This window comes from Patella vulgata, chromosome 8, assembly GCF_932274485.2.
Source record: "Patella vulgata chromosome 8, xgPatVulg1.2, whole genome shotgun sequence".
Classification (NCBI taxonomy): Eukaryota; Metazoa; Mollusca; class Gastropoda; family Patellidae; genus Patella; species Patella vulgata.
This window is the reverse complement of record NC_065886.2, coordinates 1,004,995-1,032,819: the sequence shown is the minus strand read 5'-3', so window position 1 is coordinate 1,032,819 and position 27,825 is coordinate 1,004,995. Positions and strand designations below refer to the sequence as shown.

The 27,825-nt window shown below is 33.0% G+C and overlaps 1 protein-coding gene across 2 annotated transcripts; it reads left to right on the top strand.

Annotated features, from left to right (window-relative positions):
* Positions 1 to 376: 376 nt before the first annotated feature.
* On the top strand, positions 377 to 27,749 carry LOC126829993 (carcinoembryonic antigen-related cell adhesion molecule 5-like). 2 transcript variants are annotated; one of them, XM_056103017.1, is made up of 19 exons: positions 377 to 641; positions 3,245 to 3,517; positions 11,004 to 11,267; positions 12,136 to 12,399; positions 15,780 to 16,043; positions 16,634 to 16,897; positions 17,512 to 17,775; positions 18,773 to 19,036; positions 20,004 to 20,288; positions 20,892 to 21,008; positions 21,454 to 21,481; positions 22,171 to 22,211; positions 22,727 to 22,801; positions 23,120 to 23,135; positions 23,715 to 23,758; positions 24,545 to 24,643; positions 24,984 to 25,058; positions 25,943 to 25,989; positions 26,641 to 27,749. In XM_056103017.1, the coding sequence occupies exons 1-19, from the start codon at positions 515 to 517 to the stop codon at positions 26,881 to 26,883; spliced, it is 3,054 nt and encodes a 1,017-aa protein (XP_055958992.1). In that variant the 5' UTR covers positions 377 to 514; the 3' UTR covers positions 26,884 to 27,749. The 2 variants fall into 2 exon arrangements, with proteins under 2 accessions (XP_055958992.1, XP_055958993.1); XM_056103018.1 differs by lacking the exons at positions 15,780 to 16,043; positions 16,634 to 16,897 and having other exon boundaries at positions 380 to 641.
* Positions 27,750 to 27,825: the final 76 nt, after the last annotated feature.

The window sequence follows — 27,825 nt, the reverse complement described above, 5'->3', positions numbered from 1 at the left end:
CATCATATGGTATTAGAGGAGATGATTATAGATTTACATGTCTCTTACTTCTGTTACAGGTCAAACATACAGTTTATCAGGATCAGCATCATATGTTATTAGAGGAGGGGATTATAGATTTACATGTCTCTTACTTCTGTTACAGGTCAAAAATACAGTTTATCAGGATCAGCACCATATGGTATTAGAGGAGGGAATTATACATTTACATGTCTCTTACTTCTGTTACAGGTCAAACATACAGTTTATCAGGATCAGCATCATATGGTATTAGAGGAGAAGATTATAGATTTACATGTCTCTTACTTCTGTTACAGGTCAAACATACAGTTTATCAGGATCAGCACCATATTTTATTAGAGGAGAGGATTATACATTTACATGTCAGTTAGTTGGTGATACTTTTATAACCACTGATATTATCCTGTTTAAAGGAGACAATGGCCCAGTCTGTAGACAAACATTGAATTGTGATCCTGGTCCTCCAACTGATACCAGATATACATGTGGTTGTATGAATGGTAACAACAGACAACTGTATCTTAATATAACTAATGTTAACAAGACTGATGCTGGTGACTGGACCTGTGGAGATAGCTTTAACACTGGCACCAGTCCAACTGTAACTCTTCCTGTTTATTGTAAGTTGATTTTACTGACATTTAAATATTTAAAACTTTGTTTAGCCAGTACAACTAAACAGAGGAAAAGATGACAAAATTTCATTTTTAAAATATTTACCGCTGTCTGCTAACAATGGCGAAAATGTCTGACCAGACATCATTAGATAGTAATTAATGAGCCAGTCAGGAGATATACATGTTTGTATGATACAACCACCAGATATCATTAGATAGTAAGGAGATATACTTGTACATTAAAGCATGTTTATATGTAACAACCAATCACATCTGATCAACCCATCAGACAGATGATTGGGCTGTCGTACCAATCACATCTGATCAACCCATCAGGCAGGTCATTTCGTCCGAAAGTCTATTGTCATAACTACAATAAAACACCCAAACTATTGACATGTCAGAGTCAGTTAAAAGCTTGTTTAAATAAGTCAAGTGTTTAGTTGTTTTTTACAAGAATATAGAGAGGTACAACATCTTAAATTAAAAGGTAAATTATTCCATAAAGCAAGATCTTGAAAACTAAAAGAGCACTGACAGTACGGTTTTCTCCGGGTCCTCCGTATTCATCTCACAGCTAAAGACTCCTACGCCCAAGACGATTATTGAAATTAATTTGAATCATGGTTATTTCCGAGCCTGAAAAAATATTTTAGAAAGTGATTTGACATTCATTTTTTAATTTCAATAATACAGTTCTTAAGTTGCAGTTTTGATAAATTGAAAGAAGATGGACAATTAGGTATAAAAGAAATATATCATCGAGTATGCAGGGGCGGATCCAGGAATTTTTTGCAGGGGGGGGGGTAGGGGCAAACTCCTAAGACAATGTAACTTTTTTTTTAAATCCTGGGTCATTTCATCTTTTTGAGAGATACATGTAAAGGGCCCATCATCACTTTAACGTGTATCTGGGGTAACCATAGGTCACTTTGACAGGGGCGTAGGTGTGGTTGTATCCCACAAACTCCTCCTCTGGATCCCTGGAATCATCTGCATTCAAATCGGGGTTTCTATTTCAAAATTGTTCTTGTCCGATATTTTTAACTAAAATAAAGTTGACTAACCAGCTTATCGTTACAGAAGCAGACGGATTCAGACCACAATTAAAAATCATGTGTCAACAAAATATTCAAATCCGTATGTAAAAAACATAGGTGTACCGCGCTATTTTTCATATTTAATTCCCGTACAGTATTTAAATTTAAGTCAGTAATAAAAAATTAGGCTTTTTCTCGATACGATAGAATGAAAGCATACCGACCCGCACTTGCTTCAAATTCAAATTCACGCCAAATCCGTACGTGATAAAAAAAAAACAGATTCACCTCATTCCCATACGGCATGCAAAATTTGGCCAGTAATTTTCCTACAAAATTACGTATTTTTGTAATTCGATAGAATGAAAATTAAGACCATATTTTCTGACAATATCGGACCAACATAAGAACCTTGAGGAACTCAGATGACGATTTACAATTAACTAACATACACTATTTTCTACAATAAGATAGCTCTGTACGGACACAAATACAAATGGTTGGATGGAAAACTTGTTGTATGGATCGGACCAGTTCTATTCTCGCCTCACCCAACGGACTTAAGCAATAGCCAATTAAATTATATTAGACGACTTCATACTGTATATGATGTCGTATCTGATTTGGCAACCAGAATTCCTGCTAATTTTATTAAAGAATACGCTTCTTCTGGATTTTAACCTATTAGCCACTGAATTGGGGCATATGACAATTTTGTATAGGGAATATACACTTTTGTGGAATTCGAGGCATTAAAACTACCTTTTTAAGCATTCCTCTTCAAACGACACCATATTATTCGTTTACTTAGACCGATCAAATGATGCAGGAGACACAACTCCGTTTGGCGTCATTTTGCCATATAATGCATAGAATGATTGTATTGTGTAAACGGCCGTCCGATATGTTGTATTCGATGGTTATATCAATTGATTGTATCCTGTAAACATCACTGTTTATATCATGTCTTTGGTTATAATCCTGTATTGTATATGTTATGTTGTCAACGTTATTTAATAGTTAGTATATAAATGGCTAATGTACATTATCTGCAAAACATTAGCTAGTTCTTCAGTCGATGAGCAATTTATCAGGTCATCCAACTTAGTCTTCATCCTCCAGACACGATGCTGTACATAGTATTGTATTGTTATTATTTGTCATAAATTCCAGTAATTAAAGATCGAAGAACCACTTTAGACTTGTTACTTATTGAAGGACCAAGCGGTTTTATATTTTGGAATTCATTTAATGGTGTTTCCTCAAGCAGCCCATGTATAAATAAATGTAATCTAAATTTAAGTGCCTAGTTGAGTGAGTGCGAGTTCAGTTAAAATAATGTGATGGATCATAGTGGTAATATTTGTATATGTAGCTTGACCTCAATAATATTCAAATCATAAATTATATCCAACTGACCCAAAACTGGTACAAAATATCAATCAATTATGAAACCTTAAACCATGCATGACGCCTGTTATATATATATCTATTGTTTATTATAAGTAGACTGAATTATGTCCAGTAGGTATGTGAAGTTTAAAGTTATTTTTTGTAATTTAACAGATGGACCAGAGAATATTAGCTTTAAATCAACTGGTTCTAGTATAATAGTGATAGAAAATGAAAGTGGATCTGTAACCTGTTCAGCTGACTGTAATCCACCATGTAATATCACCTGGTATGAAGGAGATGATACTAGTGGTAGTATAATATCATCTAATAATGGTCTTCTCTCACTGAACAACAGACAACAAGCTGGTAATTACACCTGTCAGGCTACAAATACAGAGATACCCAATTCTCATCGATCTAAACATCTGATGGTTATAGTACATTGTAAGTTGATAACATTCTTATTGATCAAATTTACTGACTACAGATAATATGGCTATAGAACATTGTAAGTTGATGATTACAACACATGTTCATAGTAAGTATTACCCTGTTCACTATAGATAACAGTTTATTGTAGGTATCACCCAAATAAATATTTGCCCTTGATCACTATCTACTCATTTGTTCCATTACCCCCTTTTGCTGAAAACCTTCTGAACACCCTATAGAACTAAGTGTGGTGTTTTCTGGGTGTATAAATCTTGGTCTGTGGTGTTTGTAGGCTTAGTTTTATGATACAAAATTCAAATTCTGAATTACAAATTATCAATATCCGGATAAATAAGGTGTGTTAATTAACAAGGGTGAGAAATTGACTGAGTGGTGAATTATTTAACGCTAGCGGGCGATGAAAAAGTGGGCGACAGTGCGTTTTCTAGAGAGGTGTTAATTAAACATACATTATGCAAGAGGTAAATCTGCCTATTGCAGGTCCTTCTTTAGGCCTTGATATGTTATCTAAATTATTAATTAGACATTAATGAACTTATTTAGACCATAATCAACTCTAGATGATTAATTACATTACCATTACTTTTTAACTATAATCATTAAAATTACAATTACTTTCTCATTTTTAGCAATGTAATTCATTACCATTATGCAAGAGGTAAATCTGCCTATTGCAGGTCTTTCTTTAGGCCTGAAATGTTATCTAAATTATTAATTAGACATTAATTAACTTATCCAGACCATAATCAAATTTAGATGATTAATTACGTTACTATTACTTTTTAACTATAATCATTACAATTACAATTACTTTCTCATTTTTAGCAATGTAATTAATTACCATTACCCATTACATTGAAAGTAATTAATTACCATGTCCATTACTTTATGTGTATATAAATAAAAAACATTTTTCATAGAAATTAAAAATGTAATGCTAACATACAAAATGTAATGATAACATACAAAATATAATGATTACATACATATTGTAATGATTACATACAAATTGTAATGATTACATACAAATTGTAATGATTACATACAAATTGTAATGATAACATAAACAAATATACCGATTACATAAACAAATGTAACGATTACATAAAAAAAATGTAACGATTACATAAAAAAATGTAACGATTACATGAAAAAATGTAATGGTTACACGAAAAAAAAATGTAATGGTTACATGAAAAATGTAATGATTACATGAACATAAACAAATATACCGATTACATAAACAAATGTAACGATTACATAAAAAAAATGTAACGATTACATAAAAAAATGTAACGATTACATGAAAAAATGTAATGGTTACACGAAAAAAAAATGTAATGGTTACATGAAAAATGTAATGATTACATGAACAATGTAATGATTACATGAACAATGTAATGATTACATGAACAATGTAATGATTACATGAACAATGTAATGATTACATGAAAAATGTAATGATTACATGAACAATGTAATGATTACATGAAAAATGTAATGATTACATGAAAAATGTAATGATTACATGAAAAATATAAGATTACATTCCATTACCATCACTTATTACCATTACCCCAGTCCTAAACGATGTCATTGCTAGCCTGTGATATTTACTGGATTATGATCCGATTCGTTTCTTAACTTTCATTCATGATTTAATCATGAAATGGATAATAGAGATTATGTTTATATCGTACCCAGTTTAGTAATGATGATCCAGAGTGGATCAATTTGACTGCAATTTTCAGCATATTGCCTTTACATTATCTAGTTTTTAACTATTATAGCGAGAACTACCAGCCCTTTATCTGATCTTCCATAATGTATCTTTAACCGACAGGTTAAAAGTGAATGTCAATGGTGTGTATTGTTTAGTTTGTGTGTTTTCTCGATAGTTGTGATAACTGCACCAAAAGGCTAAAATCAAGGACCAACAAGCTTTATCTGACACGTGCTTGTTAAATCAAAATTTGGCAGTAAAACTGCTTTCTTAACTGTGCGATTTCTCATTCGACCGTTTGCTTTACGCGGGTCTTTGTATAATTAAGGACATGACTTTAGATGGGTGGGTTTGCTCGATTATGATAGACTTTTCTCTTAATAATAATAATAATAATAATAAATGTCAATTTCTTGAGCGCCAAATCCATCCATAAGCATGTCCAAAGCGATGTTTAAACAGCAATAAACTATATACATGTCTGTTTGAACAAGTGAATTTTTAATTGGGATTTGAAACTTGTAAGAGGTTTGCTGTCGCGAATATAGTGAGGTAAATTGTTCCACAGTTTTGGTGCAACAGTACTAAAGCTTCTATATCCGAACTGTTTTAATTTTGAAGGTGGAACACACAAAATGTTTTGATACTGGAATCTCAAAGTACGAGTTGGCTGGTATACAGTTAGTAGTTCTGAAAGATACGAGGGTGCTGTACCCTGTTAACACTGGTACGTCAAACATAAGATCTTGAAGTCTGTACGTGAATGAATTGGAAGCCAATGTAGGGATTTCAAGACAGGGGTGATGTGTGATGACTTGTTTGTTCTGGATATGACCCTGGCCTCTGTGTTCTGTACAGGGATTTCAAGACAGGGGTGATGTGTGATGACTTGTTTGTTCTGGATATGACCCTGGCAGCTGTGTTCTGAACTCTTTGGAGTTTGTACAGTATGGCTTGTATACTATGATTTTGTGGCAGTTTATACTGCGTACCATTGCCACGCTACTTATAAATAAAGATATATAAAGTTGCATTTAATAAAATAAAAATATGGACCTTAATTTAACGCACGGAAAGGCGAATACAGTGTCGTAATTTATAAATACCCAGCAGTCAGACCCCAATTTGAATATCTCCGGATATAGAGTGAGAGTAAGCTAAATTTGCCGTACGTGTATATATCTTCATTATCCCGCGCCGAACGAAGTTAGGGAGGGAGATTGAAATGGGGTCCGTCCGTCAGTCCGTCCTGATTTCGTGTCCGAAGCATATCTCATAAACCGTTCAAGATATCTTTCTGAAAAATGTACACACATCAACCTATGACAGTAGTTGCATTTTTTGCTATTTACAAATTTATGGGATTTATATTTTTTGTGTTTCCATGGAAACAAATTTGAGTTAGTTTTTGGTGTACAATTTTGTTTCCGGAGCATATCTAATAAATCGTTCAAGATATCTTCTTGGCACTTGTACAAACACCAGTCTGTGATAGTTGTGCGTTTTGCTATTTAGGATTTTCATATTTATATTTTTTGTGTTTCCATGCAAACAAATTTGACTTAATTTTTGGTGTTCAAATTTGTTTACAGAGCATATCTCATAAACCATTTAAGAAATCTTCATGAAACTTTCTGCAAACATTAACCTATTATATTAGTTGTACCTTTTGCTAATTTGGAATTTCTGGGATTTAATCAGATTTGTGTTTCCATGGAAACAAATTTGACGTAGTTTTTATGCACAATTTTGTTTCCGGAGCATTTCTCATAAATCGTTCAAAATATCTTTTTGAAACTTTGAGCGGGCTATTCTATATACCGGAAAACACCGGAAAACTACCGGAAAACACCATGTTATACTGAATACCGGAAAAACACTAAATACCGGAAAACACCCTAAATACCGGAAACCACACCCTAAATAGGTAACCCGGAGAAGGGCTATACTATAAACCGGAAACTAACCCTAACCCTAACCCAGGCACACAGAGGACCAGGCTCCTGGTTACCTATTTAGGGTGCCAGTTTCCGGGTTACCTATTTAGGGTATTTTCCGGTATTTAGTGTGTTTTCGGGTATTTAGTGTTTATCCGGTGTTTTCCGGTATTCAGTATAAAATTGTGTTTTCCTTTCGTTTTCCGGTTGTTTTCCGGTGTTTGCCTGTGTTTTCCGGATTATAGTATTGCCGACTTTGAACACACATCATCCTATTACAGTAATTGTGCCCTTTGCTAATTAAAAAATTGTCGGATTTAATAATTTTTGAGTTGCCATGGAAAAAAATTCTCTGTTGAATGATTTTTTACTACACATTTAGATTATATTTTCGTATGTAATTATTATTCTAGAGCATATCTCAGAAACTGTTCAAGATACCTTTATAACACTTTTACATTCATCAACCTATTATTTTATTTTTTGATGACATTCCTTCTGTCCCGATTTCATATTTTATTATCTGTTCAGAGAAATCTTTTTAAAACTTTATACAAACATCAAACTATTAAAGTATTTTACTTTCTGATGTATAAGCTTAATGTTTAACATACAGCAGCTGATTGAGTTAGGCAAAGGTAGTTGTGCAAACCTTACAGGGAGTAGCGACTGTGCCTTGCCGAGCTACTATGATCTGAGTATGAATCTTCTGACTAGTCCCATTGATATTCCAAGAATTTGTTTTTCCTTACGCCTTCCAAACAAGTTCAAGGGCGCGGGATGGTAATAACTAGTCATCTTGTTTTTTTTTTTGTTCCGACAATTTATTATTGGTGTCTTCAAATTAATACCATATAACCTATAACGTCCTCGACAAATCTGTGAAGGGGCATATGTAAATATACTATCTAGTCTCTCTCTTCACCCCATCCCATTGAAATCTTTCAGGGACACAACTTTATTAACACAACGAATACATGTGCTTCTCTTTCTCTTCCTTCTTTCTCTATTCGGGAAGTGGCTGACTGCTGGATACATGTATCAACATTCATTGAGGGTGACGCAAACAAAACGAAACCCAAACCTTGCGTACAAAGGCGATATCAATAAACTTATTCGATTTATTATTATTTATTACCAATAAGAGAAGAGGAGATTTCTGATAAAAATATAATTCAAATTTCAAACCGACATAGCACTGTTTCACGCATAGTTTGGTGAGCACATGGTCGTCTATTTATACACAAGCCATCCACGTGAGTTCGTATTGAATAATTGTCATTACTACATATTCGTCTGATTTCGTGGAATCAAATAGTATATGAAAACCCATTTTGAACAGAAATTTCATGATTTTAATGGTATTTCAAACAATTTTAATTATTAATTAAATTGTAAATATAATATGTGCTTTATTTAGTTTGGATGTTCCCGTCATCTGCCAAAGATATGGTTGCCAGGCAACGAAACATACGCCCACAGCAGCCAAAGTGTTTTCGCATATTTAATCTTTTGTAGAAAATAGGGGAGGCGGGGAAGACATTTTTATACAGGTCAGAGTATAATTCCTGAATGGAGGTTGTTCATTCGGTTGTGAGTTAAACTAAAAAATATATTTCTTGGGATGCGATGTGATAGTTTATAAATTACACGGTCTGTATTTCTAGTCATTTTTAAATACCAGTATAGTGCACTAGTATCCTGAATCTGCAGCCAAAATGAGTAAAAAATATTGTCATCGTTTTGACATGGTTGAGGTCATTTCGGAACTAACACATGGTTCGATTTTATTTCAATAATTAGCTTGCGCGTAGGGGTCTTTATCATTGGGAAGAAACCGGAGGACCGGGAGAAAACCCACGAGGTTGGACAGGTAACCCTACTCCTTGTCACGTACAATCGGGGAATCGAAACCACACCAGTCGACAGACCTTATGATACAGTGCGCACGTGCTAACCATTCGGCCACCCAACCCCCCTTTTTTGTTCAAACGATGGAGTGTTTTATATCTTCTAAATCATGTTTTCATGAATGTGCCAGGAAATAAGTAATATATTGAAACAGGGATAAAAAAAAAAATACTTTCCGGCCATACATTACACGATAACCCGTATTTTAACTTTTACCGCCCCCCCCCCCTCCACAGGCACACTAACTTAATATTTAGCTACATCCAACTGTAATACCTTTTTCAAGCTATGTAAATTTAAATGTGCCAGAGTATAATTTACATTTCTGAAAAGGTAAATGAAATTTCTTTCCAGTGGTATTCTGTGTGATATCTGGAATGTCGTAGTATTGCAGGTATTTTGATAATTAAGACCCCCCGCCCCATCTCCATCACTTAATTTTCTGGCACATTGATATTTACATACCTTGAAAAAAGATCAAATTTTCACGGTACTGAATTTTATTAAGGGAGGGAAGGGGTATTTAAAGTTAAAAAAAAAACGATCTTAATAGGAAATTCTCGATATCTGTTCATATTCCGCCCGAAAGTATGTTTTTTGCTTACTACAAATTGTAAATTTGTATTAACATACCTTGAAAAAAGAAAAAAATATTTGATTGGCACTAACTGGTATTAAATTGGGGGGTTTTAAGTCAAAATACGGGCCATAACACGAAATACAAGATATCGGGATGCATACCAAATGAAAATGAAATGAAATGGGTTTTAACGTCCTACTGTTTTGCTCCAAACTGGGCTAATGAAAACAGGCATGTGCCAAACAGTGTGCTATGAGGGAAATTCTGCCCGGACAGCGGCACTAAGGCCTACTCTTATATCGAATTCTAAACTGCCTAGACAGCTGCACTGACAAGGGAGAACAACGCCGGAAAATCTGGATGAATTTTCTCGTCCAATGCAGGGATCGAACACCCGACCTTAGCGAACCAGCGCCTTACCCACTTAGCTACCGTGATGCCTCATATTTACGTAACTTGTTAAAGCAGATACAATTTGGATCATCTGAACAGTATTTAGTGAAGGTGGGGGGGTATTTAAAAGTCAAAATACGCGTCTTAATACGAAATTCCAGTTATCGTGTAATGCCTCACCGGAAAGCATTTGTCTATCGCTCTTTGAACATACTAGTATTAGCTATTTTACCGGGACATGTATGTATGCTTGCTCGATTCTCCTTAACTGTATGGTGACTTATTGTATACCAGTTTGATTTCGGCTCATGTCGTCATAATGTTCCGGTTCGATGAATTTCAAGAAATGTTTTTAGAGAATTGTTTTTAGAGAAATGTTTTTGATGAAATGTTTTTGGAGAAATGTTTTTGGAGAAATGTTTTATAAGATTTGTATTTGAAGATTTGTATTTGGAAATTTCTTCTACGATATTTTTTTTCTTTGTATGTCTATCATGAAATGTAAATGTATATATTTTTTTTGATTTACTAAAAAAATGTTTATCTTTATATTAAAATACAATTGAATTAAACAAATATACATTTTAAAAATCTGATATGACAAATGTTTGATTTGTGAACAAAAAATGTTGATTTTAAGATACAAATGTTAATTTCAGTGTACAAATGTCGAAATACGACAACAAATGAAGAAATAAGAATGAGTATGAATTAAGAACACTTAATAAAGAGCGGTTTGGTCTTCCATATCTCCTGGGACAATGAGAATATTTGGGTGTTCATTTCTTCCAAAACATGTACATATCTTGCATGATAATTGTTTGTCCTCAGTTGACTTAAAATTCTTGGGTGGTAATTCAAATGGGTACAAATATACCACACCATTCAATTGATGGCACTATTTTAACCTTCCAATCATATTCTCTTTAACAGATGGACCTGAGAATATAAAATTTGAATCAACCAATTCTAGTATAACAGTGATAGAAAATGAAAGTAAAAATGTAACCTGTTCAGCTGACTGTAGTCCACCGTGTAATATCAACTGGAGAAAAGGATCTGTTCTTAGTGGTAATAAAGGTCTTCTCCCACTGAACAACATCCAGAGACAACAAGCTGGTAATTACACCTGCCAGGTTAAAAATACACAGATACCTGGTTCACTTCAATCTAAACCACTGATGGTTATAGTTCATTGTAAGTTGATAACATTTATATATTTGTAATTTATTGTTATGCAGGATATTTATTTCATATTAAAGTACCATGTGTATGTTTGTTATATAGTATTGAATCATTCTTTAGCTATTACATGTTTAACTTCCATCTTTATGTAAAGTAACGTGTAGGTTACTATAGAGTAGACATGTATAGTACAGTGTAGGTTACTATAGAGTAGACATGTATAGTACAGTGTAGGTTACTATAGAGTAGACATGTATAGTACAGTCTAGGTTACTATAGAGTAGACATATATAGTACAGTCTAGGTTACTATAGAGTAGACATGTATAGTACAGTCTAGGTTACTATAGAGTAGACATGTATAGTACAGTGTAGGTAACTATATAGAGTAGACATGTATAGTACAGTCTAGGTTACTATAGAGTAGACATGTATAGTACAGTATAGGTTACTATAGAGTAGACATATATAGTACAGTGTAGGTTACTATAGAGTAGACATATATAGTACAGTCTAGGTTACTATACAGCATAGTTTACTATAGAGTAGACATGTATAGTACAGTCTAGGTTACTATAGAGTAGACATATATAGTACAGTCTAGGTTACTATGTCTGTTACTATATACATTGTAGCCCCAGTATTCACCATTACAAACACAATCTTCTATCTAGTAAACACTCTATTTGTACTCATACTTATCCTGGGATGAGTTAAATTTTACTAGTAATCAAATTGGTTTAATAGAAATGATAAAGTGATTAAAATGGCCAATTTTAGTGAGAAAAAATCGTCTCTCGGTAAATGATACCATAGAAATGAAAGATGAAATATATATAACTGTTTGTTCAGAATGATAAGTAAATTTACATTAATTTCAGATCCACCAACCATCACAAGTCTAACGTCAGATGCTATCAACAACATGATAGATGAAGATTATAATGTAACCTTCACCTGTTATGTTGACAGTCTTCCATCTTCAGTAATATCCTGGTCTAGATCTCAACAAGGGGGACAACTCTATTCTGGTAGTCAATATACCATACCTAAAACTAGTCGTCAACATACAGATAACTATACTTGTACAGCTAGTAATCATATTGGTCAATCTGTATCTAAAACTATTCCACTCAATGTTAGATGTAAGTACTACAGCCTAGTAGTCTAGTGTAGCTTGTAGCATACTATTCGCTTTACAATCTAATCGGAAAATCAACTGGTATAAAGGATCTGATACTAGTGGTTTTCTGTCACTGAACAACACCATTCACAGACAAGATATTGGGGAAATGCTCTAAATCCAGCGGAATTGCTTTTCTATTCCTTGATATTTAGGGGCATAGGCAAAATAGTTTGCCTGTAGAGCTGCACGTTCTACTAGCATAGACTAATCCTCACAGTGTTTCATTTGATTGGGTGATAAACATGGCTATCCAATATAGCTACAAACGTAAACATAAGGTAATCACCACATGTGGAATATTTTTTATCATTAGTGGGACCACATAGCAGATTAACAATATTTTAACTATCGTTTAACAGTTTAATAAACTGTTCGATATTAAAAAAATGTTCCCAGATCAAAGAGATGGACTGTCATGTTACGTATTGTGTTGCAACAAACTGGATAGAAATACGATCCACTTTCAACATTTGTTGTTTGTTTTTAAGATATTTGCTTTTTTGATAAAATAAATCTAATTCATGAATGGGCAAATATTACCACACACATGACAAAAGTATGTTGTAATTAATGTTGATAAAAACAGACGCGTTTACAGAATTTATATCGGAGATTTGAGTCAAAGAATTTACGTTCAAATATCGAGTTTCAGTGATAGCCATAGCTACCCATGCGAATAGGCCCCTTGATGTTATCTCTCGATGCATCCAAAGGTAAAATTTTGCTTGATGTTAGTATATACAAACACTGAAATTGTATTAAGAGGTCACTCTAGTTAAGCGGTCAGTCATGAAAATTCCACTGAGTGGCTGCTGAATACCGATTTTACTGTACCCGATCAGGATAGATTTGATCGCACTATACACTCGGACACACTCCGTCACAAAAACCAGTACAGGAATGCCCAGACAGGGATTTTCCGGTTCAGTGCTTCAGGATTATGCAAGTAGAAATTCTACAGTAAATTCACGTCATAAAATATTTTTAAACATAACGCTGATTTAAACAATGTTCAATCGCTATCAATATTCAATATTGGCAGCACAAACCGACACGTTTGCAGTATTTATATCGGAGAATTGAGTCAAAGAATTTTTATTGCACTGTCTAGTTTCAGTGACGGCCAAAGTACTAACTAACACTGCGATTTTATTAAGAGGGCACTCCATGTTAAGTGGTCAGTCATGGAAATCTCATTGAGTGACTGCTGAACACAGATTCGACTGTACTCGATTGGGAGAGATTTGATTCAATGATAAAGGTAGACAAACTGTTTTCGCACCCAGTACTGCATAGTTATTTTCTTTAAAATGACAGAGTAAATTCATGTCATAAGATATAAGCTGATTAAAACAATATTCAGAAGTTCAGATATAAAACACGCCCAAAATAGACTTAATTCAACCGACTGTAAATCATATATCTGCTCATCGAAACAAATTGGTAATACAGATTGGGTTTTACACACAGCCGTCCAACAATCATGCCAAGGTTTCCATTTTCTTTTACATATATACATAAACATTTCATATCTAAATTATGTGACGAAACCTTCGCTAAATTGTTTTATACTATATCACAAACAACTATAGAAAACAATCTTTCTTTTTGTCTAATTATTTATATTTGACTTGGTTGTTATGCACAATTTTGTTTCCGGAGCATTTCGCATAAATCGTTCAAAATATCTTTTTGAAACTTTGAACACATCATCCTATTACAGTAATTGTGCCTTTTGCTAATTAAAAATTTGTCGGATTTATAATTATTATTCTAGAGCATATCTCAGAAAATGTTCAAGATACCTTTATAACACTTTTACATTTATCAACCTATTATTTTACTTTTTGACGGCCTTCCTGATATCCCGATTTCATTCTAGAGCATATTTCATTATTTTTTCAGAGAAATCTTTTTAAAACTTTATACAAACATCAAACTATTAAAGTATTTTATTTTCTGATGTATAAGCTTAATGTTTAACATACAGCAGCTGATTGAGGTAGGCAAAGGTTGTTGTGCAAACCTTACAGGGAGTAGCGACTGTGCCTTGCCGAGCTACTATGATCAGAGTATGAATCTTCTGACTAGTCCCATTGATATTCCAAGAATTTGTTTTTCCTTATGCCTTCCAAACAAGTGCAAGGGCACGGGATGGTGATAACTAGTCATCGTCGGTTTTTTTTTGTTCCGACAATTTATTATTGGTGTTTTCAAATTAATACCATATAACCTGAAACGCCCTCTACAAATTTGTGAAGGGACATAAAAAAATATACTATCTAGTCTTTCTCTACACCTCATCCCATTGAAATCTTTCAGGGACACAATTTTATCAACACAACGAATACGCGTGCTTCTCTTTCTCTTTCTTCTTTCTCTACTTGGGTAGTGGCTGACTGCTGTATACATGTATTTATAAATGATGACATTCCATTCATTGAAGGTGACGCAAACTAAACGAAACCCAAACCGTGCGTAGAAAGCCGATATCAATTGTTGGAAGTCTTAGTAATACACAAAGAGGAGATTTCTGATAAAAATATAATTCAAACCTCAAACCGACCATTTCAAACTGACATCGCACTGTTTCTCGCATAGTTCGTGAGCACATGGTCGTCTCTTTGAATAAAAGGAAAATTTTATTTATACACAAGTCATCAACGTCATTACTAGATAATCGTCAGACTTCCTGGAAGCAAATATTATATGGAAACCAATTTTGAACAGAAATTTCATGATTTTAGTGGTATTTCAAACAATTTTAATTATTAATTAAATTGTAAATATCATATGTGCTTTATTTAGTTTTAATGTTCGCGTCATCTGCCAAAGATAGGTTGCCAGGCAACGAAACATACGCCCACAGCAGCTAAATCGTGTTTTCGCATATTTAATCTTTTGTAGAAAATGGGGGAGGTGGGGGGATTTTTTACAAGACATTTTTATACAGGTCAAATTATAATTACTGAATGGAGGTTGTGAATTCGGTTGTGATTTAAAATAAACTGGGACGTGATGTGAACATTTTAATAGTTCATAAATATACCGTCTGTATTTCTAGTCATTTTTAAATACAAGATTAGTGCACTAGTATCATGTATATACAGTCAAAATGAGTAAAAAATGAGTGATGAATTTTCTCGGTCAACACTTTGATCCAACACGAGGCCGCCGCAACCTTCTGGGACAATAAGAAGATTTTGATGTTCATTTCTTCCTCAACATGTACATATCTTGAATGACTGTTGGCTTAAAGTAATTCAAATGGGTACAAATATACCACTCCATTCAACTGATGGCACTATTTTAATTTCCTAATGATATTGACTTTAACAGATGGACCAGAGGATATCAGATTTACACCAACAGGCTCTAGTATAAAAGTGATAGAAAATGAAAGTAGACCTGTAACCTGTTCAGCTGATTGTAACCCACCATGTGATATCTACTGGGAAAAAGGACCTGTTCCTTATGGTAGTAATGGTCTTCTCCCACTGAACAACATCCAGAGACAAGAAGCTGGTAATTACATCTGTCAGGCCACAAATACAGAGATACCGGGTTCACTTCAATCTAAACAACTGATGGTTATAGTACATTGTAAGTTGATAAAATTTATATATTTGTAATTTATTGTTATGCAGGATATTTATTTTATATTAAAGTACCATGTGTATGTTTGTTATATAGTATTGAATCATTCTTTAGCTATTACATGTTTAACTTCCATCTTTATGTATAGTACAGTGTAGGTAACTATATAGAGTAGACATGTATAGTACAGTCTAGGTTACTATAGAGTAGACATGAATATAGTGCAGTGTAGGTTACTATAGAGTAGACATGTATATAGAGCAGTGTAGGTTACTATAGAGTAGACATGTATAGTACAGTCTAGGTTACTATGTCTGTTACAATATACATTGGAGCCCCAGTAATCACCTTTACAAACACAATCTTCTATCTAGTAAACACTCTATTTGTACTCATACTTATTCTGGGATGAGTTAAATTTTACTAGTAATCAAATTGGTTTAATAGTAAATAATAAAGAGTTTAAAATGGCCAATTTTAGTTAAGTGAGAAAAAAACGTGTCTCGGGAAATGATACCATACAAATGAAAGATGAAATATATATAACTGTTTGTTCAGAATGATAAGTATGATAAGTAAATTTACATTAATTTCAGATCCACCAACCATCACAAGTCTAACATCCGATGCTACCAACAACATGGTAGGTGAAGATTCTACTGTAACCTTCACCTGTTCTGTTGACGGTCGTCCATCTTCAGTAATATCCTGGTCTAGATCACAACAAGGGGAACAACTCTATTTTGGTAGTCAATATACCATATCTAAAGTTAGTCGTCAACATACAGATAACTATACCTGTACAGCTAGTAATAATATTGGTCAACCTATGTATAAAACTATTCCACTCTATGTTATATGTAAGTACTATAGCCTAGTGGTCCAGTGTGGCTTATAGCATACTATTCGCTTTACAATCTAATCGGAAAATCAACTGGTGTAAAGGATCTGATACTAGTGGTTTTCTGTCACTGAACAACACCATTCACAGACAAGATATTGGGGAAATGCTCTAAATCCGGCGGAATTGCTTTTCTATTCCTTGATATTTAGGAGCATAGGCAAACTATTTTGTCTATAGAGTTGCACGTTCTACTAGCTTAGGCTACTCCTCGCGGTGTGTCATTTGATTATGCCAAATTATAACTGATCAACATCCGGGTCAACAACCAATACATTACACCTTAATTCAACAGACTGTAAATTATATACCTGCTCATATTGGTAACACAGACTGGGATTTACTCACAATCGTCTAGCTATCATGCCAATCGTTTTATACTATATCACAAACAATTATAGACAACAATCTTTCTTTTTGTCTAATATTTATCGACGTCAGAACTTATGGTCATGGTTTCTTTACGTTTTATTTTAATACCGTTGGCCGTATTAGCTCCTGTATATGACATATACATGTACACACTCGGTGCATGGCCATTGTTTAACTTTTCAATAATAATCTCTTTAACAGATGGACCAGAGAATATCAGATTTACACCAACGGGTTCTAGTATAACAGTGATAGAAAATGAAAGAAAAACTGTAACCTGTTCAGCTGACTGTAATCCACCATGTAATATCAAATGGTATAAAGATTCAACTATAATATCATTTACTGAATTTCTCTCACTGATCAACATCAAGAGACAAGAAGCTGGTAATTACACCTGTCAGATTACAAATACACAGATACCTGGTTCACTTCAGTCTAAACATCTGATGGTCATAGTACATTGTAAGTTGATAAATTATTTTAAATTTACTAGTATATATAAAGTTAAAATAAAACGAGGCTCTGACGACTTTTATTTACTTTATCGACGAGTGTAGATATTTTTGATATAAAAAAAGACGAGTGGGAGATTTATTTATCACCCAATCCTTTCTTACATGCACAAATAAATAAATATGATTCTTTGCTACTGAACCTGATTACATTAAGGCGTAGTGATACGTCATTTGTGACAGCAATATAACCATTGCAAAGTTCTTTATATTGACCAAGTGTTTCCATCAAGGTCAATTAAATAAAAACAGTTCATTTTTAATAAAAAAAAGAAGTTACTTTGTAATTAAAAAAAATGAACTGTTCTTTGAAAATATAAATAGTTTGTTTATAACTGACCAATCACATTCATGTAAAGCGATATCTCCTAGATTATGAAATTTATTACACAAGCGATATCTACTGTAGAATGTATTATTGAGTGATAAATGTCTATATTACGACTAGTTTAAAACATATCATTATTACACATTGTTAAGGATTATTTATCTGTGAGCGCCCGATTTATCGTCGACGATTATTTATATGGCAAACACACAACATTTCAAATTATTGTTTGTATCGGACTCCAAAATCCACCCACACATTGTAAAAGCTTTTATTTTGTTTAATTTTTCATTTTCAAATTTGTAACATCAAATCATAGTAATAATTCACAATGGTATTATGGATCATGTTACGAAAACTGTGTCATTAGTTAGCGAGTACTTATTTTGTAGTGAGTCAATCCATTTCCTGATTTTCATATTAAAACAGAATTTTAGGGCTTAGAATCTCTGTGCTCAAGGCCCTTTACACAGACTTGTCTGAAATCACACAGGAAAGGGCCGCGGTCTTTTGGCATGCTAAACATGTGGTTGTGACCTTAAGTGTAACATCTGATACTTTAATCGATAAGTGAATCAGATTTAAATAAATTTTTATAGTTTTCTGTTTATTAAAACAGATCCACCGGTCATCACAGGTCTAACATCAGATGCTACCAACAACATGATAGATGAAGATTCTACTGTAACCTTCACATGTTCAGTTGACAGTCTTCCGTCTTCAGATATATCCTGGTCTAGATCACAACCAGGGGAACAACTCTATTCTGGTAGTCAATATACCATACCTGAAGTTAGTTGTCAACATACAGATAACTATAACTGTACAGCTAGTAATACGATTGGTCAGCCTGTATCTAAAACTATTCCACTCCATGTTACATGTAAGTACAGCGCAATATTTTATACCATTAAAAATCGTTTTAATATCTGACACAATAAGAATGTAATTCCTTTTCTTTTCGCCTCTATAGAAGGATTTTAAACCAGTATAGTTTTAAGTTCACGCGTACTATAACCCTAAACAGTTTAACTCGTCGGTTAGAGTTAGAGTTAACTCCACATGAGCAAATATATAATTATCTACATTTGCAAGCCAAATCCAACTTTTGTTTGAAGAGATGTAATAAATAAGAGTTCTTGTGCACATGGCATGGTATAACCACTAAATTTGAATAAAATCCAGCAGCTAACTGTGCATACATGTAGCAAGACTGGTACACATACTCCTTGAGCACTGTTCTGTTAAAAAAAAAACCCACTACCCAATCCAAGACGGCTGCTAATTTTTAAGATGGCGACTTTCAGGCAACAAAATGTAATTTTTTGCGATAAAGTTGCGTTCAATTCTCTTATCTTATTGATCCTTATAATTTAAGTTTCACAATCTGTACACAATTCACATCTTGCGTAAAATGCAAGTGCCATGACTCAAGAAGTTGTCGTCTGTTGCAGACCAGAATCAACCTCCTCCACGTGATCGGATATCTTTATATGTAACAGGTTGGGGCCCATAACACAAGAAGTTGCTTCTGATGGGCACCAAATTAAGATAAAATTGTGACCTCTACATTGTCCACAAACAAATATGAAGGGATATGGGAGACAACATAATACGTCTACAGGAAAATGTGAGCTTATATAAAATTCATCTCAATTAGTCCAGTGGGTAAAATTAAGTGAAAGAAAAGTCGGAAACGCCATTTGAAAATCACGTAGCTAACAGGCGTTTCTTAATAAATGACCCTGAATGGACACCCACACAAATTTTAGTTCTTGTATCCAGATTTGAAAGTTTTACACTCAGATGCACTGTAATATCTAATGCCCCTTAATATTTCTATATTTTAGGTTCTCCAAGAGAAAACATGGTAACTATGAGAAACATCACTAATAGAATAAATACAACAATAAATCTAGAAGTTGATATAATCGCCTACCCTGAACCAACCTTCACCTGGTACCATACACCTACAAGACATATAATAAATACAGCTAGAACACAACAACTATCAACTATAAACTATAAATCAACAGTAGAGATAACACTAAACTCTACTCTATTTGGTGATTATATAGTATCTGTATACAATGGTATTGGTGTTCAGAACTTCACTATTACAGTTATTAATGGAGGTAAAGACAATTAAATATCAATTCTAGCTTTATATTATTGGTAACTCAATATTAAAACTTGATCATATTAAAGTTATAAATGCAGGTAGGATATTTAAAAGTTAGCTTGAATTTTAGTTTGCTACCCTACCATAGAATTGATGGAGGTAATGGCTGTTGATCTTTCTTATATTGGTTATTGTAACAGCATGTTATCTGGTCTCAATAAATATCAAATTAACCAACTCCAATGAATTTAAAACTATGCTGTCTGAATAGTAATTAAAACAGATTTTTGCTGACGTATTACACGTATTGAAACCACTGCACTTGCTTAGTGCCTCAGGCAATAACTGAATGCAAACTTCTTTCTTATTAAACTTATCAAAAAATGGAACTGTAATCCCTTCCAACTCTTGAGTCAATTCAAATGTCATCTAAAGATATGATGAAATATTAGCCTGCACTGTTCTATAAAAACTCTATGAATCAATTAAAAACAGTCCTTTCTGATTCTGTCAAAGATAATTAAAATAACCATATAGTAGCTGTATTTAATTTACAAGTATCTTTTGTATTAAATTATTTTTCCACCTTATCTATGTAGAGTTTTGTTTTATATAGAACCACCACAGCCAGTAAATGAGCCAGTGGAAAGTAATAATATGGTTACTATAGTTGTTAGTGTATTGGTTATTGTAATAGTGGTTGTTATTGTTGTGGTGATATACCGTAGAAAGGGTAAGTTATAGTAGTATTATTGGTATATTGATGGTATTATAACTGTTATTGTTGTGGTGATATACCGTAGAAAGGGTAAGTTATAGTAGTATTATTGGTATATTGATGGTATTATAACTGTTATTGTTGTGGTGATATACCGTAGAAAGGGTAAGTTATACAAGTATTATTGGTATATTTATAATAGTTGGTATTATAACTGTACCGTAGAAAGGGTAAGTTATTGAAGAGACATGCTTTATTTTAATAATATAAATTCTTGGAATAACTACAATATCCAATATACAGTTGAGTTGTTCAGTTTGGGGAAATTTTAAAAAGTGATTTACATCAGTCATCTTATCGTTAAGATTAACAACCCTTGTTAGTTATGAGGCATAGCCTGCCTTTTGCATGATATCGATCAAGACTGTTTATCATTCATTGTTTTGTTTTATTAAAACAGCACAAAAAGACAGTTCCCAAGATAATGTGTAAGTATTTTTATAGGTTTTAATTCACAGTTCTTCGGTTCCCTTTTGTTGGATACAGAACTGAAACAAGTTATTTAGCTCATGTTAGTCACAAGATATCATAATTGCACTGAGTGTATCTCACTGTCAATAGTTATATTTTAGTATTTTTGTAATCCCACCTATATGTTTCAGGCATAGATGGTTTCATTAATTGAGGGTTGTATGTGTTAGCTTTTTTTGTTATCAAATTTAAAAATAAGTTTAGAGTGAAAACTCCCTTAAGAATTTACGGAGTTTAAACACCATGACAATATACTGGCGACCAACAGACCTCAGTTAAAATGATTACTACAGTCCCAAATATTGCTCATCAGTAATTGATTATAAGGTTTCATCCTTGTTGAAAGTCTCAAAGCTAATGGATCAATTGATTGATGATAGATAGACTGATAGTTGATAGAGACTGATAGCTGATAGATAAATTGATTGATCATAGATAGACTGATAGCTGATAGACTGGTTCTAATTTGAACATGCCCGATGGACTATATTCTTTTACCAACAGGCGAGGACTTTCAATTTCAAATCAATAATGACTCTTTCAGTTTTAATAATAAATTATAGATATCACTGTATTTGTTGTATGCTTGCTTGTTATTTTGGTTACCATTTGTGTTTTTCGTTTTATCATGTTTTATTTTTTTTAGTCCGTTATCAAACAAAGGAAATAAAAGGCAAGATGAAATGGGTAATTAATATATTTTTTAATTATGTTTTGTTCAGTGTATGTAGACGAAACCATGTCTCTATTGTGTACAATTTTATTGGTTGGTACCAGGCCGATAAGTACCAGCAATGCTGTAAAACCAGAAATAAGTGATTCATTGATTTATCATTCGGTTTGAAATTCTGGTTTGCGTATTTTTACAAAATATATCTTAGTGTGAAGAATATTTTTATTAAAGCAACATAGATTGGAAAATCCCAATCAATGTATGATAAAACTACAAGAATGAAATGTTCCTAAATTACGTTCAGGCCCCAGTTTAACAAAACAAGCTCAAACTTAAGTTACGAATTTACTCAAATTGTTTGTCTTATTTTAAATAAAATAAAACTCTTAAATAAAACTCTTAATGTGTGCAAAGGTTTGTGCTTCTGGACAAAAGTGATTGGAAGTTGAGTAAATTTTTAACTTAAGTCTGAGAAGGCTTTGTTTAATTTGCCGTACATGCTCTATATGTAATTATTAAACCATTTCAGTTATTGATGACAATTTAACATATGAGGGCAGTGATCATTTATTTGGACCCCGGACTGGAGCAGGACCTGGAAAAGGTAGGTCATGAATTATGTTTTTATTCATTTAAATATTATTAGTAGTATTAAGGGTTTCATTTTTTACGGTATGTCATCACCTGTTGATTTATGTATAAGGTAACTAAATAGCATTTCTATACTCATGAAATAATAATAATAATAATAATAATAATAATAATAAAACAAAGATAATTTGACTGATAGTTTACATACCAAAAACTACCCAAGGTACTTGTATCTGATATTCTTGAATTGGTTAGTTGTAACGTTGATAACAAAGACAACCTTGCTAAACATGTTAGTTATAATATCAATAATTTTTTTTTATTTGTACAGGACAAACAGATAACATGTAAGTTATATATTATTCTTGTTTTATGTCCAGGTAATGATTAATACAGTCTATACAAGTGGTGATAAGGCTTAAGTCACCAATACATGTATAAAAATATTAGACCAATTGGGCTAGTGTATGACTAGGGATTAATATTTCTAGATTTCAGTAGGTCAATAGAACTATAATTTATCGTGTCAACAGCTATAGCTTCCAAACCGTTGCTGGCTAAATATGAGTTTTATCAAGGATAGTAACGACAGGATAAGAAAACCTATCGAAAATGTTTCAATGTCTCAACACAGAGTCCCCATACTTTAGGTATATCAGGCTACATGTGGACCAAAACAAATTGTTGAAGAAAAGGTACCCACTCATAACATTTCCATACCTGTTTTAATTAACATACCCTAATCTATAGTTAGCGGGGGTTAGGGTTGGGTTCTAGAAACTTGTGCTGTGCATAGTTAGCTATATTATTGAAGAGCGTGGGACGTGATCATATTTTAAACACTTTTTGCTACTTTAAACCATCAAACTCTAGGCTATAATTAATACCTTGATGAGTTACATTGAATTGTTTTTTTTTTATTTTAGTCCCATGTCATCTAACCTAAAGACCGGAAAAGATAATAAAATGGGTAGGTATTGTACTTCTTATTTTGTTTGGTTCTTTTCGTTTAAATCAGTTGTATTTGTGCGGAAAAAACTATTTCACTCTACAATGTTTTAAAGTTCTGTTTTCTGAGTGGAGTAGGGCAAGTAAAAGATAAATCAGCTTTTACATAAACAGTGCCTCTATTCCCTCACTACCCTACCATCCACTTAACCCCTGACATTCTCCCCTCAATACCCAACCCCTGTCATTCTCCCCTCAATACCCAACCCCTGACATTCTCCCCTCAATACCAAACCACCCACCCCATCCATCCCTACCGTTCTCTTTTAATATACTGTTATTACAATACGTTGTTTATATTTAAATTTGATCAGTTATCGATGATAATCTCTTGTATGAAGGATTAAGCGATCATTTATTTAATATACTATCATTACAATGCTTTATTTCATATTTAATGTTGATCAGTTATCGATAATAATCTCTTGTATGAGGGGAGTGATTATATATTTAATATACTATCATTACAATGCTTTATTTTATATTTAATGTTGATCAGTTATCGATAATAATCTCTTGTATGAGGGGAGTGATTATATATTTAATATACTCGTATTACAATGCTTTATTTTATATTTAATGTTTATTAGTTATCGATGATAATCTCTTGTGATCATATATTTGAAATACTGTCATTACAATGCTTGTTTTATATTTAATGTTGATCAGTTATCGATGATAATCTGTTGTGATCATATATTTGAAATACTGTTATTACAATGCTTGTTTTATATTTAATGTTGATCAGTTATCGATGATAATCTCTTGTATGAAGGAAGTGATCATTTATTTGGACCTCAAAATGGAAATGAATCTGGAAAAAGTAAAAAGCCTGCCAAGAAACCAGGTAGGGTAGCTTATTTTAGTTATTTAAGTCTGATAGACAAGTTAATTAAACACAAGCATCATAGTCTAGCTAGATAGTATTAATCTGTTCTACCAGTATCAAGATAACTGTAGTTTAATGCTAACATCATAGTCTAGATGGTATTAATCTGTTCTACCAGTATCAAGATAACTGTAGTTTAATGCTAACATCATAGTCTAGATGGTATTAATCTGTTCTACCAGTATCAAGATAACTGTAGACTAATGCTAGAATCATAGTCTAGATGGTATTTATCTGATTCTACCATTATCAAGATAACTGCTAGTATACACATTATTTGATATAAATGTTTTATCAGATCCTGAAGTTATCTACACAGCGGTTGTTAAGAAAAAGGCTGGTCAAGATAATAAAGCTGCTAGTGGACAGACAGGTAGACCAGCATGTTTTCTATTCTATTCAAGTATTGCACATATATTATATGGCCATATAATCAAAGCTTACTTTTAAAATATTCTGATTATGGTAATCTCACAAACATTTCTGATAGAGCAGGTGTGATTGGGTAGACTCTCTTCACAATTCTTTTTAACCCAAATAATTGCCAAGACAGAGAGAGGATCGTTTGTATTATGTCCCTTTGTTTTTTCTGTTTCATAATTTTTCATAATGTTCTATTTGGGTTTGCTCGTTCAGTACGGTTCACATGAATAAAGTTTGCAGGGGTATAATTTACATAAGGCTCTTAATATTTTTCTGTACTAAACTCGTGCACATATATATTTAGCCCATTTTTACTCTTAAATGTTAAGGTGATTGTATGTTATTGACTCCTTGATGTCCCCCCACCCTCTCCCCTGTGCTTCCAACATCTTTTGTTATCTCTGTACTTTGTATTGATAGAGCTTTGTCGATAATATGTTAAGACTATGAATTACATTTTATTGATAATCTTGTAACTGTTGTGACTTTTGGTAAATTTGATTTTGTAGAATCTCGTGAACACTATATCGTTCATCTTGCGATCTGTTTGAAATTCAAATACACTGTTTAAATTAATGACATAAAGACTACCTGTAGAGTTTCAACAATATAAGTTAAATATATCTGAAATAATGTCCCCAATGGTTAACTTTACATAATCTTGTGAACACTCTAGCGACCCAAGTTATTGTTGTTGCTTTTTAAATAGGCTCAACTATAGGATAATTTATTAGGCTGTATGTGAAAGCTAGAATATGAAAGTTAATGTTTGTAACATTGTTGTAATATATGTTATATTTATTGAGCTATTAATTTTTCAAATATTTTTCTTAGGAATTTATGAAAACATTGTTATCAAAGCAAAATCAATTCCTACAAAGGTAAGTTAGCTTCCTTCAAAACTATTTGTTGTTCAAAGATAAAAATGGTGCGGGAATAATAGATGTGTCTAATAGTCACTGAAGCTGCATACCAGAAAAATCGTTATGGATTTCAACATGTTGATACTGTATCTATTATTATATATGAGTGTGACCACACAGACTAATCGATACTGTATCTATTAGTATATATCAGTGTGACGAGAATACGGGGTTAGAGTAGTAGTGATATTCACTGATGGTTTAAAGTCTTTTTCTACAGTAGTGATAGTTAAATAGTCATAACCCATGTTAAATAGCTGCTTCCAGTAATAATACAAGGACAGTCATAACCCATGTTAATTAGCTGTTTCCAGTAGTAATACAAGGGTGCGTCATACAGTCATAACCCATGTTATATAGCTGCTTCCAGTAGTAATACAAGGACAGTCATAACCCATGTTAATTAGCTGTTTCCAGTAGTAATACAAGGACGGGTCAGACAGTCATAACCCATGTTAAATAGCTGCTTCCAGTAGTTATTAGAGTTTGTCAGCAGCTGTGTTGTGTGTAGGTAACTCTTCAGGGTTTGAGGACACTTCTATCTATGTTCATCAATGTCGTTATATATCATCAATCACAGTTTATTTATGATTTTCTATTTTCATCCAGAAACCAACTATTAACAAGGAGGGACTGAATTATGCTGATGTTGTTTTCACGAACAAAACACCAGCTAAAGATGTGAAACCCGTGTATCATGATGCAGTTGAGTATGCTTGTATACAACCTGGTGTTCGAGGACCAACTCCACCACCTGTTTCTGATAGCAGTGATGATGATGACGCACCAGCACCACCACCACCACCACCATCTAAACCAAAGACAAAACAAATGAAAACTAAGAAGAAGTAAATTAAAGGATCTAGATGGGTAGCTTGATCTATCCCAATCTCTTTCAAATCTTAAACTTTTTGATTGATCAATAGATATTAAACATTCTGAGCATATCCAATTATGATACCAAAAACATGAACCAATGATAATCTTTTAGCTTCCTGACTGTGCAGGCATGAGTTAAGTAAATCTTTCTACCCAGCCATGTTATCGCCATTAATTGATGTGGTATTCTCATTAATGATACACTCTAAAATGCACAGAGGAATATTTTTCCCTTTTTTTATATATAAAACAGTTGTCTATTGAATATCACCATGTAGATAATTAGGGTCTTGGTTTGTGCTATGTTGAGAATTATGAAAATGTTTCTGTTTTTCATTTCATCTTACAACCTGACAAGCTATTCTTTTTAAAGTTCATGTTTTTTGTTGCTAGACAGCTTAGATTTATTAGTTATTGTTTTAAGTGTATTTCATAGTTTCAGCATTATATTTGTCGTTACCTAAAGAACTATAAACCATAGGGCCTGGTCCTTATTTATCAAAAATTGTATTGCTATTTATACTCACTTCTTTGTTACATAAGGATTGTCTTGGCATCATTACAGTGAACAAGGACCTGTACCTACTATATCACAGTCTAATGTACACCTGTAACACAATAACAAATATTTATAGTATAGTATATTATATATTGACATTAAGTCAGAACATACATATATTTATAGTATAGTATATTATATATTGACATCAAATCACAACATACATATTATTAGCATGGTATGGTGTATATTGATTTATAACAGAAGAGACTTGATTTATCATGTTGCTTCACTTTGCGTTGTTGTCTTTATATGACAAGTAGAACGTGAAACTAATTTTATTTATTAGGTTGCTTTACTTTGTTTTGTTGACTTTATATGAAATAGTTAGCCCAGTCGGGGCAGACAAGTAGAAC

Excerpts from the sequence above, each read along its gene's own strand:
- LOC126829993 (XM_056103017.1), top strand. The coding sequence starts at position 515 with ATGAATGGTAACAACAGACAACTGTATCTTAATATAACTAATGTTAAC. Across the intron at positions 16,044-16,633 it reads ACTGATGGTTATAGTACATT|ATCCACCAACCATCACAAGT; the intron begins GTAAGTTGATAA and ends CATTAATTTCAG. Across the intron at positions 20,289-20,891 it reads TATTACAGTTATTAATGGAG|AACCACCACAGCCAGTAAAT; the intron begins GTAAAGACAATT and ends TGTTTTATATAG.